At 46.8% G+C, this 12,912-nt stretch overlaps 1 protein-coding gene across 1 annotated transcript in view; it reads right to left on the reverse strand.

Moving 5' to 3' along the window:
• The window catches only part of Smyd3 (SET and MYND domain containing 3), a 562,325-nt gene that overhangs the window by 10,871 nt on the left and 538,542 nt on the right, over nt 1-12,912 (reverse strand). The window contains exon 11 of the mRNA XM_041635444.1: nt 5,061-5,169. Coding sequence (XP_041491378.1) covers nt 5,061-5,169 — 109 coding nt within the window. The remainder of the gene's footprint in view (nt 1-5,060; nt 5,170-12,912) is intronic.

The raw sequence follows: 12,912 nt of genomic DNA on the forward strand, positions 1-12,912 counted from the left end.
CCACTGTATAGATCTGTCACTTGTATTGGTTTAATAAAACACTGTGTGGTTAGTAGCCAGGTAGGAAGTATAGGTGGGGCAACCAGACTAGGAGAATTCTGGGAAGAGGAAAGGCAGAGACACAGTTGCAAGCCAGACACAGAGGAAGCAAGATGAGAATGCCTTACTGAGAATAGGTACAAAGCCATATGGCTAAACATAGATAAAAATTATGGGTTAATTTAAGTTGTAAGAGCTAGTTAGTAATAACCCTGAGCAATAGGCAAGCAGTTTAAGTCTCTCTGTGTTCACTTGGAACTGAAAAGCTGTGGAACTGGGTGGGACAGAAACTTTCATCTACAGAGTTTCACCCTTTTTAGGGCCAAATAATATGCTTTTGTGTGTCTATAGTTACATTCTTACTCCACTGATGGATTGCCTTTTGATGCATAATGTTTATAATTTTGATGCGGTTCATTGTGTTGACCACTAGGTCTTTAATTGCCCAGGCCTTTGTCATAGTCAAGTAACCATTGCTAAATCCAAGGTCTTGAGGTTTTCTTTATTGGTTTTAATCTGTTTCTAGTTTTAGCTGTTACGTTTAGGATTTTGATCCACTTTAATTACTTTTTCTATGTGGTGAGGTGAATCTTGCAGCACCACTTGTCGAAGTGACTGTCCTCTCCTTATTGAGTGGTGCTGATGAAAATTACTTTTCCATATATGTGAGGGTCTCATTGGGCATTTTTATTGTGTACATATTGGTCTATGTGTCCATCTGTATACCAGTAACATACTGTTTTGATTACTATAGCTTTGTAATAAGTTTTTTTTTTCTGAAATCAGGAATTGGCATTCTCCAACCTGGTTCCTTTTTTAGAGATTTGTTTTGGCTATTTTGTTGGGGATGAGGGTGTCTTTTAAGTTTCCATGTGAATTTTAAGATTTTTTTTTAATTTTGTAAAATAAATAGATTACTTGATGGAAATGTGTATATCATTTTGAGCAATGTTGATATATTCAATTTTCCAATCCATAAGCATGAGATGTCACTGTTTATGTTTTAATTTCTTTCCTTCATTACTTAGGTTATTTTTAAAGTATGTTATGGTATTATAAATGAAAATATTCATTTTCATTTTTGTTAGTATATAGAACCACAAATGGCTTGTGACTGCTGACTTTAGATTATACTAATTTACTAGTTATAATGTGTGTGATTTTGCGTGTACACGTGCGTGTGTGTTTTCAACATAGAAAATCTGTCATCTGTGGCAAAGATAAAACTTTCTTTTTCTTTTCTGGTTTGGATGCCTCTGATATTGCTTCAAGTACTTTCTGTATTGCTCTGTTTCTCTTCTCCTCCTGAAGTCAGATGGCTAACATTACTACTCATCGGTCCCCAGGACCCAAGGCCTTGTTCAATTTTATTTTTTTATGTTTTCCTTCCTGTGTGATTGCTTTCAGAGTGGGCAGTCCCTCCTTCTGTCTTTGAGTTTTCCAGTCCATGTTGTGACCTTCCTTCCTGAGCTCAGTTCCTCTCCACTATTTTGCCCACTGAATTTATGGGCTCTTAATTTCTGTTTGTTCCTTCACATTGTCTCTCTCTTCACTTCTTTCTATGTTTTTTTTCATTTGTTTGGAGAGTATTTGTAATTGCTCACTGGAGCATCTCGATGATGGCTGTTGTAAAATCACTGTCAAATGACTCCTATGCTTCGGCTAGCTCAACGCTGGCATCTGCTGATCACTGCTGAAGATCAAGACTGGCTCTTTGTACGGTGGGCGATTTTCAAATGAACCACGGACCTCTGGAGAATCTGAATTGTAGGCAAACCTTGTTCCACCCAGCTGTCCCTGGCATCACTCTGTAAGGGGGTGGGAGGAAGACACCTTGATGGTGCCGGCCAGAGACACAGTCCAGGTTTTCCATCCAGCTCCTTGCCACTACTGAGTTTAGCACCGTTAACAGGGAGATTTATGATTATTTGCTTAAAAGATGGCTTTAACCACTCCACCTACATTTTATCATCATTTTTTCTTTTCCTCCTCTTTCATAAAATTTGATTTTAAAAATGTGTGTGTGTGTGTGTGCGCGCGCGCACGTGCGTACATGCGCGCCCCCATGGACATAGGTACTGGTGCCCATGGAAGTCAGAAGAGGGTGTTGTATTCTCTGAAGCTGGAGTTATAAGAGATTGTGAACCTTCTAAAATGGGTGTTGGGAAATGAACTCATGTCTTCTGAAGAGCAGCAAGCATTTTTAAACACTGAGCCATCTCTCTAGCTGTATCTCTTCTCTTATTGTTTAAAAACACACACTTGGTGTTATTATTTCCTATTGGAATTTAGTAGGTGACATTCATAAGTATCAGAGCCAAGGGATTTGATGGCATTGGTAACATTTATGGCACCATGTCCTTTTCTCTCTTGTCTTCTTTTCTTCCCTCCTACCCACATGCCAAGTTGTGACCCTACATGTACAGAGGGGCCAAAAATGCTTAAAGAGTCTTAGAAAAGTTTTGTGGGTTTCTATACAAGTCTGTGGTTCTGTTCATTCTCCTCGGGCAGGGCAGGGGCTTGAATCAGATTCCTAAATGTGAGCATAAGCACAGAGATTAAAAACTACTGCAGAGAGCTAAGAAATGTATCATTTGGCTGTTGTGAAGGGCGAGAAAGCAACGTGCAGTCTGGAGTGGAGACCAGCATGGCTGTGCTGTGGGATCTGTCTGATGAGAGGGTGCCATGAACAAGTGTGGTTTCTATGAGCCATAGGAGCAACTTCTGGGACCTGAAGCCTCTACTTCCCATTTAGGACCAGGAAAAGCCAAACAGATCCCCATAACAAGAGGAGAAGAAACACAGTGAACCTGGGTAGCAAACGTTGTGTAGGAAAAGGAAGGGTGACGGAGTGACTTCTGGTGGCAAAGGAACCAGGCTGGGACCCAGGGTGGGGAGTCAGCAGCAAACAAATCCACAGAAAAACATTTGCCTGCTGACGGTGTAGCTGAGGCAGGTGGCCCTTGATGGCCAAGAAGTCAGATTAGTAACAAAAGCCTTTGGAGGAATATACGGGGAGACACCAGAGTGGTAGAGAGGAGAGAAGGCGGAGGGATCACTGTGAAGAGCCTGCAGGGCTGCTGTGAGCAGTCACAAGGAGTGGATTTCAGCTGAGCAATGAGAAGACAGCAAAGGACATCAGAGCTGGACGAGCGGGGTCCCCCTACAGGATGCTGGATCCGAGCTGAACCTGTGGCACATTCCTGTTCTTGTTTCTGAAGACACTCTCAGATCTGTGTCATGCTTGGGCTTTGAAACTGCATGGAAGCTGTTTCATTATTCCCAGGACTTAGCCAGGGTGCCTCTGAAGAGAGGGTGGCTCTGTTAGAAAGGATGAAGCCGATGGCTTCCTTCCTGCTTTCCAGACTGCCTGAAGGAACTCGGGAGGAAAACTTTCTTCTGGAAGCCCCTGACCTGAAGGAACTCGGGAGGAAGGCTTTCTTCTGGAAGCCCCTGACCTGCACCTACGCTTGCAGGTCATGCATATTCTCACGGGCCAGTGTAAGTTTGGCTCATCTGCTAGGAAATGCTCAGAAACGGTCAAGAGGAGGGCTGCTACAAACAGACATCGCTTAAAGAGCAGGGCCCTGCTGGGGCTCCTGCTCACTAAGAAATATGTTCACTCCAGTACAAATTTGTCAGGGTGGATGGCATATGTTTCTGTATTTGGCACCATCAGGGGACACATAAGACACATCAGTCCCTTGGGGAAGCCCCATTCCCCTTGGGGTAACACCCTAAGATGAAGGATGTAGTTGTTCAAAAGGAAGACCGGTTGTGACCTGGGCTGTTCTGGGTAGAGAAACTTCTTAAGAGGGTGAAAATATACAACTCCAGCAATGCGGTCCAGCAATAACCCAGGTCTTCACTGCATTTTCTAACACTTCCTGCTAAGACTGTTTTGACTTTCTCATTCTTTCCCTTCCTTTTCCTCCAACAACAAATACATTCTTAGTTCTAGGCATTTTGCCTGATGCTGAGTTAGTTACAGGGATGAGAAACAATGATGTCCAGGTTGCCAGGGTTGGGACAGTGCCCCCCTACTGAAATGTAGGAAGTGCTCCATGTGCACCGCTAGCAAAGAGTTGTAGGAACCAAGGAAACAAAGACATTGGAGTTGAGCCCTGAAGGACCAGTAGGGTTCTGCCAGGCCCTGGAGGCTAGGAGGTACATCTAAGGTAGAGGAAATGGCTTTGTAAAGACCTAAGAGTTTGTAAGTCAGTGTTGATACAGGGCAACCATTCTAGCAGTGGGGAGAGGGAAGGGGAGATGCAGAGTCTAGAGACGGAGGACCAGGTCCTGCCTACCGTAAGAAGAGACATACCGTGTTCAGAGAATGTGGAGAAGGAGGATTTGTAGGTCAGGGCACACGTGTTGTAGTGTTCTGAGACTCACACCAGTTTGTAAGAGTGACTATGAAAACCATAATTAGGAGCCCAGGGAGAGGGTTCAGTAGGTTAAGTGTCTGTCATGCAAGCATGAAGACCTAAGTTTGAGCCCTAGAGCCCATGCTAGAAGCTGGGTGGAGATGAGTGGACTTGTAATCCCCAATGCTGGGGAGATGGAGACAGTCAAGTCCCTGGTGCTCACTGGCCAGTCGGTCTAGTCCAATCAATGAGCTACAAGTCAGAAAGATCCTATGTTTCCCCCAAATAAGGTGGATGGCTCTTGAGGAACAACAGCTGGTTGACCTCTGCCCTCCACATGCATGTACACACACTTATACAAGCACCTACACACATGTGTGTGCACACATGCACACATAATACACAAGTAGGTTGATTCTATACTGGCAGTGTAAAATGAATTACATTTGGGTACATTCCTACCACAGAAATTGGCAAGTGTTACAAATGTTTTTAGACATGGTTGTTAAACATTTACCAGCATACTCGTGTGTGTGTGTGTGTGTGTGTGTTTGTGCCCACACACTAAAACAGAGCTTGGCAATTACCAAGCAGAGGCCTGGCAACAGCTAGAGGAAGGTACACCAGGCAGAACCGGAGTCTTGGCACACTCACCAGCCTCAGATTCTTCATGGCTTGGGGGAACATGCCTTGATGCAGCTGCAGCTTGCCAACTTTCATCACTTGCACACCTCGGACAGGGTGGCTTCCGGGGAAAAAGATCCTGGAAGAGATCAGAAGGGCAAACAGTGTCAGTAGCTCTCACCTTCCCAGCCAGTGCTGCATCGGAAGACTGGGGAACAGGGGAATAGCTGGCTGTGGCTGTTAATCAGTTCCTGAAGGGAAATTAGTGTGCGATCCAGAAGCCAGTGCTGAGAGGAACTGATATATAACAATCTTTCTTCAGATCCCTAGAATCCTTCTGCACTGGGAATGGGGTGGGGTGAGACAACTGGATGGCTTTATGGTTAACACTAGAAAAGAGAAATCTACCTGGACCTCTGCAATTACATCTAGAGGATCCCACACTGCATTCTGGAATATGAATCTGATCCAGGTCCTCTTTACACGGAGTTCCAACACTAGCCTGGCTCCATCAATATGTGTGTGTGTGTGTGTGTGTGTGTGTGTGTGTGTGTGTGTGTAGTAAATACAAGGGATCTGCTACACAGGAGCATTTAATCACAGGCTGCATGGGCTCACAGATGAGGAGTGGCGGAAGCAGGAGAGCACAGGGCCAGTATTTTCTAAGAGATGGCTCTAAAGATGGCCACATGACCATCAGGCAGGGCCTCCCTCCTCTGGAGAAGAGGAGTGGGAGTGTTCCCACATACCACCACTATATATTTGTTGACTAAATGGGTGAGAATTTCTTTGATTCCAAATAGAAGCTGCCACAGCTCCTCTTCAAAGCCCTTTGACTGAGTCTCAGTTGTGGCACCCATCACGGTCCACCTTCTTCCAGCTCCTGTGTGCTTACTTTCTCTCACCACTGGTTAAGATCCCCCAGTCTGTATGTGTTCTCACCACACCCAACATGTAGAACTCAACTCATATGTAAGGTCTTTAGTATTGTTTCAGTTTCTTCTCCTGTTCCTGTAATAAAATGCCATGACAAAAGTAACTTAAAGGAGGAAGGATTCACTGACTGACAGTTCCAAGCGACAGCCCATCCACACTCAGAAGAAGATAGCAATAAACGCATCCATGCTGCTACTCAGCTTGCCCTCCCCATTCTACACAGCATGGGAGCTCGAGCCCAGGGAATGGTCCTGCCCATCATTAAGGGGGTCCCTCTGCCACATCGACACAATCAAGACAATTCTCTACAGACCTTCTCAGAGGCTGACCTGTCGACAGCCCTGCACAGGGGGGCCCAGGGATATGTCTCCTGGCTGTCAAGTTAGCAATTAATACCGACTGTCACAGGCATAAAGCACAGCATAGGATGGGCGTGGTGGATCAAGAATGAAGACTCAGTACTGTGTCGTATCATACTGGATCCCACAGCATTATCTACTCTGCCTCCAACAGGCCAGTGGTTCTCAACATTCCTAACACTGCGACCCTTCAATACAGTTCCTCGTGTGGTGACCCCTGACCATAGAAGTATTTTCATTGCTACTTCATACCTGTGATTTTGCTACTGTTATGAACTGTAATGTATAAGTTTCTGGCAGACAGAGGTTCACCAAAGGGGTTGTGACCCCACAGGCTGAGAACCAGTGCTCTAAGTGAATGCCAAGTTTCTGATGTCTATGAAGGATCATGTCCGGGCTCGAGGGGAAATACCACTCTGGCTGGACATGAGTGTTTTTCTCAAGGCCCAGTGATCCCACCAGACACAGAGAAACATTCATACGAGAGTTAAAATAACATTACAGAAAGGAGAGTAATTTAGTGCTCAAATCCTGTGAGTCATATACTCAGTTCCAATTTGTTAGCCTGAGTGGAGGGAGAAAATGATGGAGTAGCCAATGGAGAGAAGTGACTGGTGGCTGGGCGGACTGGAGAAGGACATGTGCAGTAAGCTGGTACCCAGAACTTGAAATGTCTGTGCTAGAGGGAGAAGGATGGGCATTTAGAGAACATTTAGAGAAGAGTAAGCAGGACACACTTCTTATGTGGAGACAGAGGCACCTGTCTTTATAGCCCAGGGGCACACACGGTCCAGGAGCTGATTTAGACAGTCCTGGCCCCGTGTGGCTCTGCTTCAGCTGCCTTTCATCTGTGAAGCCACTCAATCCACGGGAAAGCTCTCCTATGTAACAGCTCCTCCGCACCTCCTCCGCTTGCTTCAGCCCCTCCCCATGAAATTGGATATAGAAACCTAGCCATTCCCGCTCTTAAAAAGGGAGATTGGCAACCCCGGGGGCAAGCGCGGTGCCACAGAAGGCGGCCCACGCCTCTTTAAAGACCCAGAAAGGGAGGAGAATGGGAACAAAGCAGACACCTGGGTCCCTGATCACCTTCATCTCTGGTGTATGCTACGGGGTCACCCATTTCACCTCTTGTCCCTTCCAGAATGAGCATCATTATGGAGTTGTATGGAAATGATTTCGAGAGCCTCAGACAAAAGGCTTAAGTGCAGGACGCCATTATCAGAAGGTAATTGCCCCAGACACGTTCCCCGGAAAGCACACCTGGATTTGGGGTTTTATTTTATTGCTGTGAATATGGTATAGTTAAATTTAAAGGCCAAAAAGTAATTTTATACTAATAATCTCTCCGCTAAGTGGGTGTCTGTCATGTCACAGAGCAGGAGGAAAGAAAATCTTTCGGTTCGGCGATGGCGGAGAAAGTGGTGCATAATTATGCCGTGACAGGTACCTGCCTCGGTCACCGGAAGATTGAAAACTGAGTGGAGTTTCTTAAGGGGGGGGGGCGAAGAGGAGGTTCCTGTGGGGAGCGGGGGTGGGGGTGGGACGCCCACACAAAAATTCAGTGAGCTGGCTCTTAGTTGGGGTCTGCCAGGGACTTTGGTTCCTGGAGGTCTCCCAGCTGACATGTGGAACCGGAGTCATGATTACTGGCTGGAGCAGCACCCCGGGGAGCTGAGAGGGGGGCTCACTCATGCTGGGTGGCCCACCTGGGGTGTGGGATTTCCATGAACCTCCCACACAGGGAAGTGATGAGAGTGGAGGGTCTGCTGGTCTTCACCTACAGGGCAATCAGATGTCAATCAAGGCTACAAAGAGAGCCTGAAGGTTTGCTGGGGAGGAACGGGAATGAGGGCATGAAAGTGAGGGGGGACAGCGTAACTGTGGGTCCAGGACTTTCAGGCTCTGCATTCTCACCCTTGGTGGACCCAGAGCTAAGCTGGAGAAATAATGATTACGTCACAACATAGGCAGGGGCATGAGTATCCCTCCCTCCCCGAGACACAGCACAGACATTGGTGCTTGGGGAGCAGCAAGGACCACAGTGACTTGGGGAGCAGGCAAGAGGGAGATAGTTTAGACTGAGAAGATGGGGTGCTGGGTTCAGCCTGTGGGGCACAGGGTAGGGCAAGGCACTCTACCCATGGTTGGGAGGCTGGATGCAGATCTAGAGGGGAGGGGTCTGAGACCAGGCTGTCCACTGCAGACATGCCCAGCTCCCAGCTCTCGAGGGCGTGAAGAAAGCTTCACCAGATAGGGAAGACCGAGAACTGGAAAAGAAGTCCTCATATCAGAGACACTAGGGTTAAAACTGGTCACAAAAAAGAAGGATTTGAGACAAACAAGGTCATAGAGTTGATTCAACAGGAAATGAGGGCCTGCTAGGATACGCAGCCCCAGACTCAGAAACACCTCAACAAAAGCACGTGAGAAGCATATAACACCACAGTCAGCTTACAGGGCATTGTGTTCATCTGAGCATTACACATTTTCTTTTTATAAGAACAAGCAAGTGGGCCAGGCGGTGGTGGTGCACGCCTTTAATCCCAGCACTGGGGAGGCAAACACACGGGGATCTCTGTGAGTTCGAGACCAGCCTATCTACAGAGAGAGTTCCAAGGCAGGCTCCAAAGAAACTCTGTCTTGTAAAATAAAAAATAAAAAGAAGGAGGAGGAGAAGAAGGAGGCAAGCAATCCCATGCCCCAGAAGGCTGGGCCTATGATGCAAAAACTGCCCTCAGGGCTGTTGTGAGGAAGTGCTCAGAGGGCATGGGTCTGATAGAAGGATGGGGCAGTGCACAAACAGCTTTAGTTCCAGTTGTTTCCCAGGGTAGGCATACAAGGTCTTGCTCTCAGGTTCAAGCAATGGCTGAGAGTCAGGGAATTGGAATAGCCTAGAATTCAAAGGACACAGAGAAAAGAAGCCCATGCATTGCCTTTGCTGCGTGCCCAGTTTTCTCCATGTGAGACAGCAACCCTCATCTTGCTTCAGTAGTGGCTGAGCTTGCCATTTACAGGGAGCCTGCTTTTAAAACCTGAACACAAAGCATTTGCTGGTTCTCAGATGAGAGCTTAACCTGCCTGTTGAGTCTGCATGAATATATAGATCTAGTTGTACGGGTTTTAGCTGAGAAATGAGGACTGGTGATGGAGCTTGAAAGACCAGCTTACAACTCCTGAAAATCCGCTTCAGGGAGAAAATGTATCACTAGATAAATCTGCTAGATGAAAGGATGCTGGGGGAATCTTCCAGTGGTGGGTTAGACTGCTGCAATCTGAACCCACTGATCAGTCACTGGGCGTGGGGCAACCAGACATGGAGTGCTGTCTGATGGGACGCGGCTAGAATTATTTGGCATTACCTATACAGCATCCTTGCCAAACCAAACAGAAACCAACAAACCCAAACAGAATCTAATGGAGCCCATAAAGTTAGATTCCACTTTATGGGAAACACACGCGATAAAGGAGAGCGTAGAAGCGGCTGGCTGCACTGAGGCTGTGGGAACCCACGGCGCTCAATGCAGGGTCCTTGACAGGTCATGGAAGGAAAAGGAAGAGATGACAGGGGAGAACAGTTGGGATTTAAAAAGACTTAATAGATGTAACGAGCACATGTACTGTGCAGGCCTGGTGTATCTCGATTCAAACGGAGCAACGATTCGAAGGCCTTTCTCAGATATCGAAGGAGATCTGAGCAGCGATGGCATTTGAGCATTAAGGGAATGTCCACCTGTTTTGTGTTAAATGATGTAATGTCTGTCTGAGATGTGATTTAAGTATCTGCGGCAGAATCCCGCTTCCCAGCAATGGTGGATTAGCTTGCTCCAGACCAACTCCTGCTACGAACAAGAAAAAAGTGGTAAAAATATCTTTAAAACCCTGTTTGAAGGCAAGCCAGACCATGGGGAGCAGCAGGGTCCTAACAGCTCACAGTTGTGGAAAGGACTGGAAGCTTAGGGAGGTGAGGCTGATGAGCAGAGCTCATCCTTGTAGCTTTGAGAGACAGGGCCGGGCAAACCAATCAGCAGTGCAGTGGCTCTGACGGCCTCACCGACAGGGCACACAGTGACCCACACTGAGGACTCAATAAGACTTCCATCAGTGCTCCCAAAGGACTGCGACCAGGAATAGTGTGGTAGACAAGAAATGGAGCCGCCGCTACGCAGAATGAACCAGTTAATCCAAACCTTGTCTGAATTAAGATGATACCTTTTTATCTTGATTGTTAGCGGTAAAAACGTGCTTCTGTGAGTGACACAGCATCATCTAAGTCTCGAGCTGTCTGTTCGGTTTCTCTGTAGGATATTCTGCAGTCAGCACAACTCTAACCAGGCGCACAAGAAGACAACTGTCAGAAGACCAAGGGAGAGGGAACACACACAGAGGAACAGACCTTTGTAGAAAACATTTAGGTTCTGGCAGAGACTGTTAAAAGAACCATAATATGTCAGGTGTGGTGGTGCACACCTTTAATCTGCGTGTCAGCTCAAGGGGCAGAGCAGGCGGATCTTTGTGAGTATGAGGGCATCCTGATCTACACAGAGAGTTCCAGGACAGCCAGGGCTAAGTAGAGAGACCCTGTCTCAAACAAGCAAAACAACAATAATTAGCATATTTCAAAATTTAAATAATAAGGAAGAATATTAACAAAGATTAGAATTATATAAAAGTTGGCAACAGAAACTGTAGAAGTGATAACTTAATAATTTAAGATCAGATTAGTCCTGGATCTGCAAACTGGAATGCAGGACGAATGGATGTATTTATCATAATTCATAGGAGGGAAATGCATGCTAGCTGGGATATTAGAGGAAAGAAGGGAAGAAGTGGGGCAGAACAAAGTCCGAAGCACTGAATGTGAGAAATTTCACAAATAATAAAAGACAGCAAGACAGATTCAAAGAGACTGTGTCGTGAAGACAGTTCACCAATGGGAAAGAGCTGGGAAGGTAAGGGCTAACATAACAGGAGCCGGGCACCGGGTATGAAGGGTCATCCTACTACTGCAGCCGATAAATGTCTGACAGTTTCCTTAATTGAACCAAACCAAAAGTACCCCGGTCATTCTCCCTTCAGAGATGGTGACGCCTTCTCTTTTTCGAGCCTCCACAGTGTTTACGTAGGCTCACTGCTCACAGGCTACAGACAACCTTGGGTTGACTATATTGATGGGGTTGCTTGACTACAGCCTCCGGAGCAGCAGGTACCTTGGGGAAGTACTGCACATCTTCTATGTGAAAATGAGCTTGGAGACAATCCCACCCCATGAGAAATCTTGAGAACGTGGTGCGAAAAGCAGGTATTACAATTCTATCTTTAATGAGGAAGGAAGTGAGGAAAGGTGGGAGGGAGGGAGGGAGGGAGGGAGGGAGGGAGAGAGGGAGGGCAAAACAGACTCCTATAGCCACAAGTCTCCAAAGGTGCTGGTGTTTTATTACATTCTGAGCCTTAAATCAAATTGAATCACACAGTGAGTGGGGTGCAGCGCTCCCCACTCTGTTCCAGACACAGACCTGACAGGTAAAATGGCGGAAGCAGCAGCTTGCACTCAATACTGAGATACTCGGCTTTGGGACTCCATTCACGGGGAGGAATCAGCGTCAGACACCATGGGTAACTGGGACGGCTCTGTGAGTGGCCTCAGGCTCCTCCTATGTGCCCCAGGCTCTGTTTAATTTAAAGCAGCTGTTGTAAGGAACTTATTTATGTCTTTGTGACAGGGAAGCTTTGATTTGTAACAAATAACTTTTCGGTTGTTTCCTTCTCCTGCTCCCTCTCTAACAGGAAGCAAAGCCAGAGAGGAAAGACAGAGCACGCTGCCCAAGAAGCCCTCACCGTGGCCTCACTTAACCCACACTATTAGTCCGGAAAGCTGCTAATCGCCGAGTGGATGGACCATCCCCGGCACTGGGGACAGCAGCTGGGATGCCCACTTGCGCCTCAAACCCTCAACTCCTACTGAACCTATGACACGGGATCCCAGCGTCCCACGGCACCGGGAACGTCAGATGTGTCCCTGTTACCTCTGTGCACTTTACTTAGGGTGAGAAGAACGCTCACAGAGCCACACTGTAACGGGACCTGACAACAGTACAATGAAGTCTTTCTTGGGTTTCTTTTATGCCACAAACTTAGTGAGCAGGACCGCTTCTGTACACACAATAACACATCTCACGTTTCACGTCTCTTACACACTTCCAAGTAGGCCCTTTGCCCGAAAGGTGGGGCTTTCTTATTCTTGCAGATCTGATGGTCAGGGGTCATTTGTGTATCGTCCATTGTTGAGATGAGTCTCTAATTATTTTTTTTAAGAATCCGAAGAAGCTTTTTGTTTAGTCTAAATGTCCAGGCCCCGGAGCAGAGCCTGGACTGCAAAGCAGCAAATTAGAGAGAAGGAGACAGAAGAGGGCTGCAGCAGCTTTGTGACCATGTCGCTCACCACTGCCCAGGTCTAGAAGAGCGACAGGATAGTGCTGTACGCACTGGGAAAGCGTACAACAATATTCAAACACAAACTCTTATATCCCTCAGGGCTGATAAATATGGGTTAATTAGTTGCAGGGCACGGAAAAATCGCTTGACAT

Source organism: Microtus oregoni, unplaced genomic scaffold, assembly GCF_018167655.1.
Source record: "Microtus oregoni isolate MIOR12 unplaced genomic scaffold, Mior012 000047F_ref0000412, whole genome shotgun sequence".
NCBI classification, from domain to species: Eukaryota; Metazoa; Chordata; class Mammalia; order Rodentia; family Cricetidae; genus Microtus; species Microtus oregoni.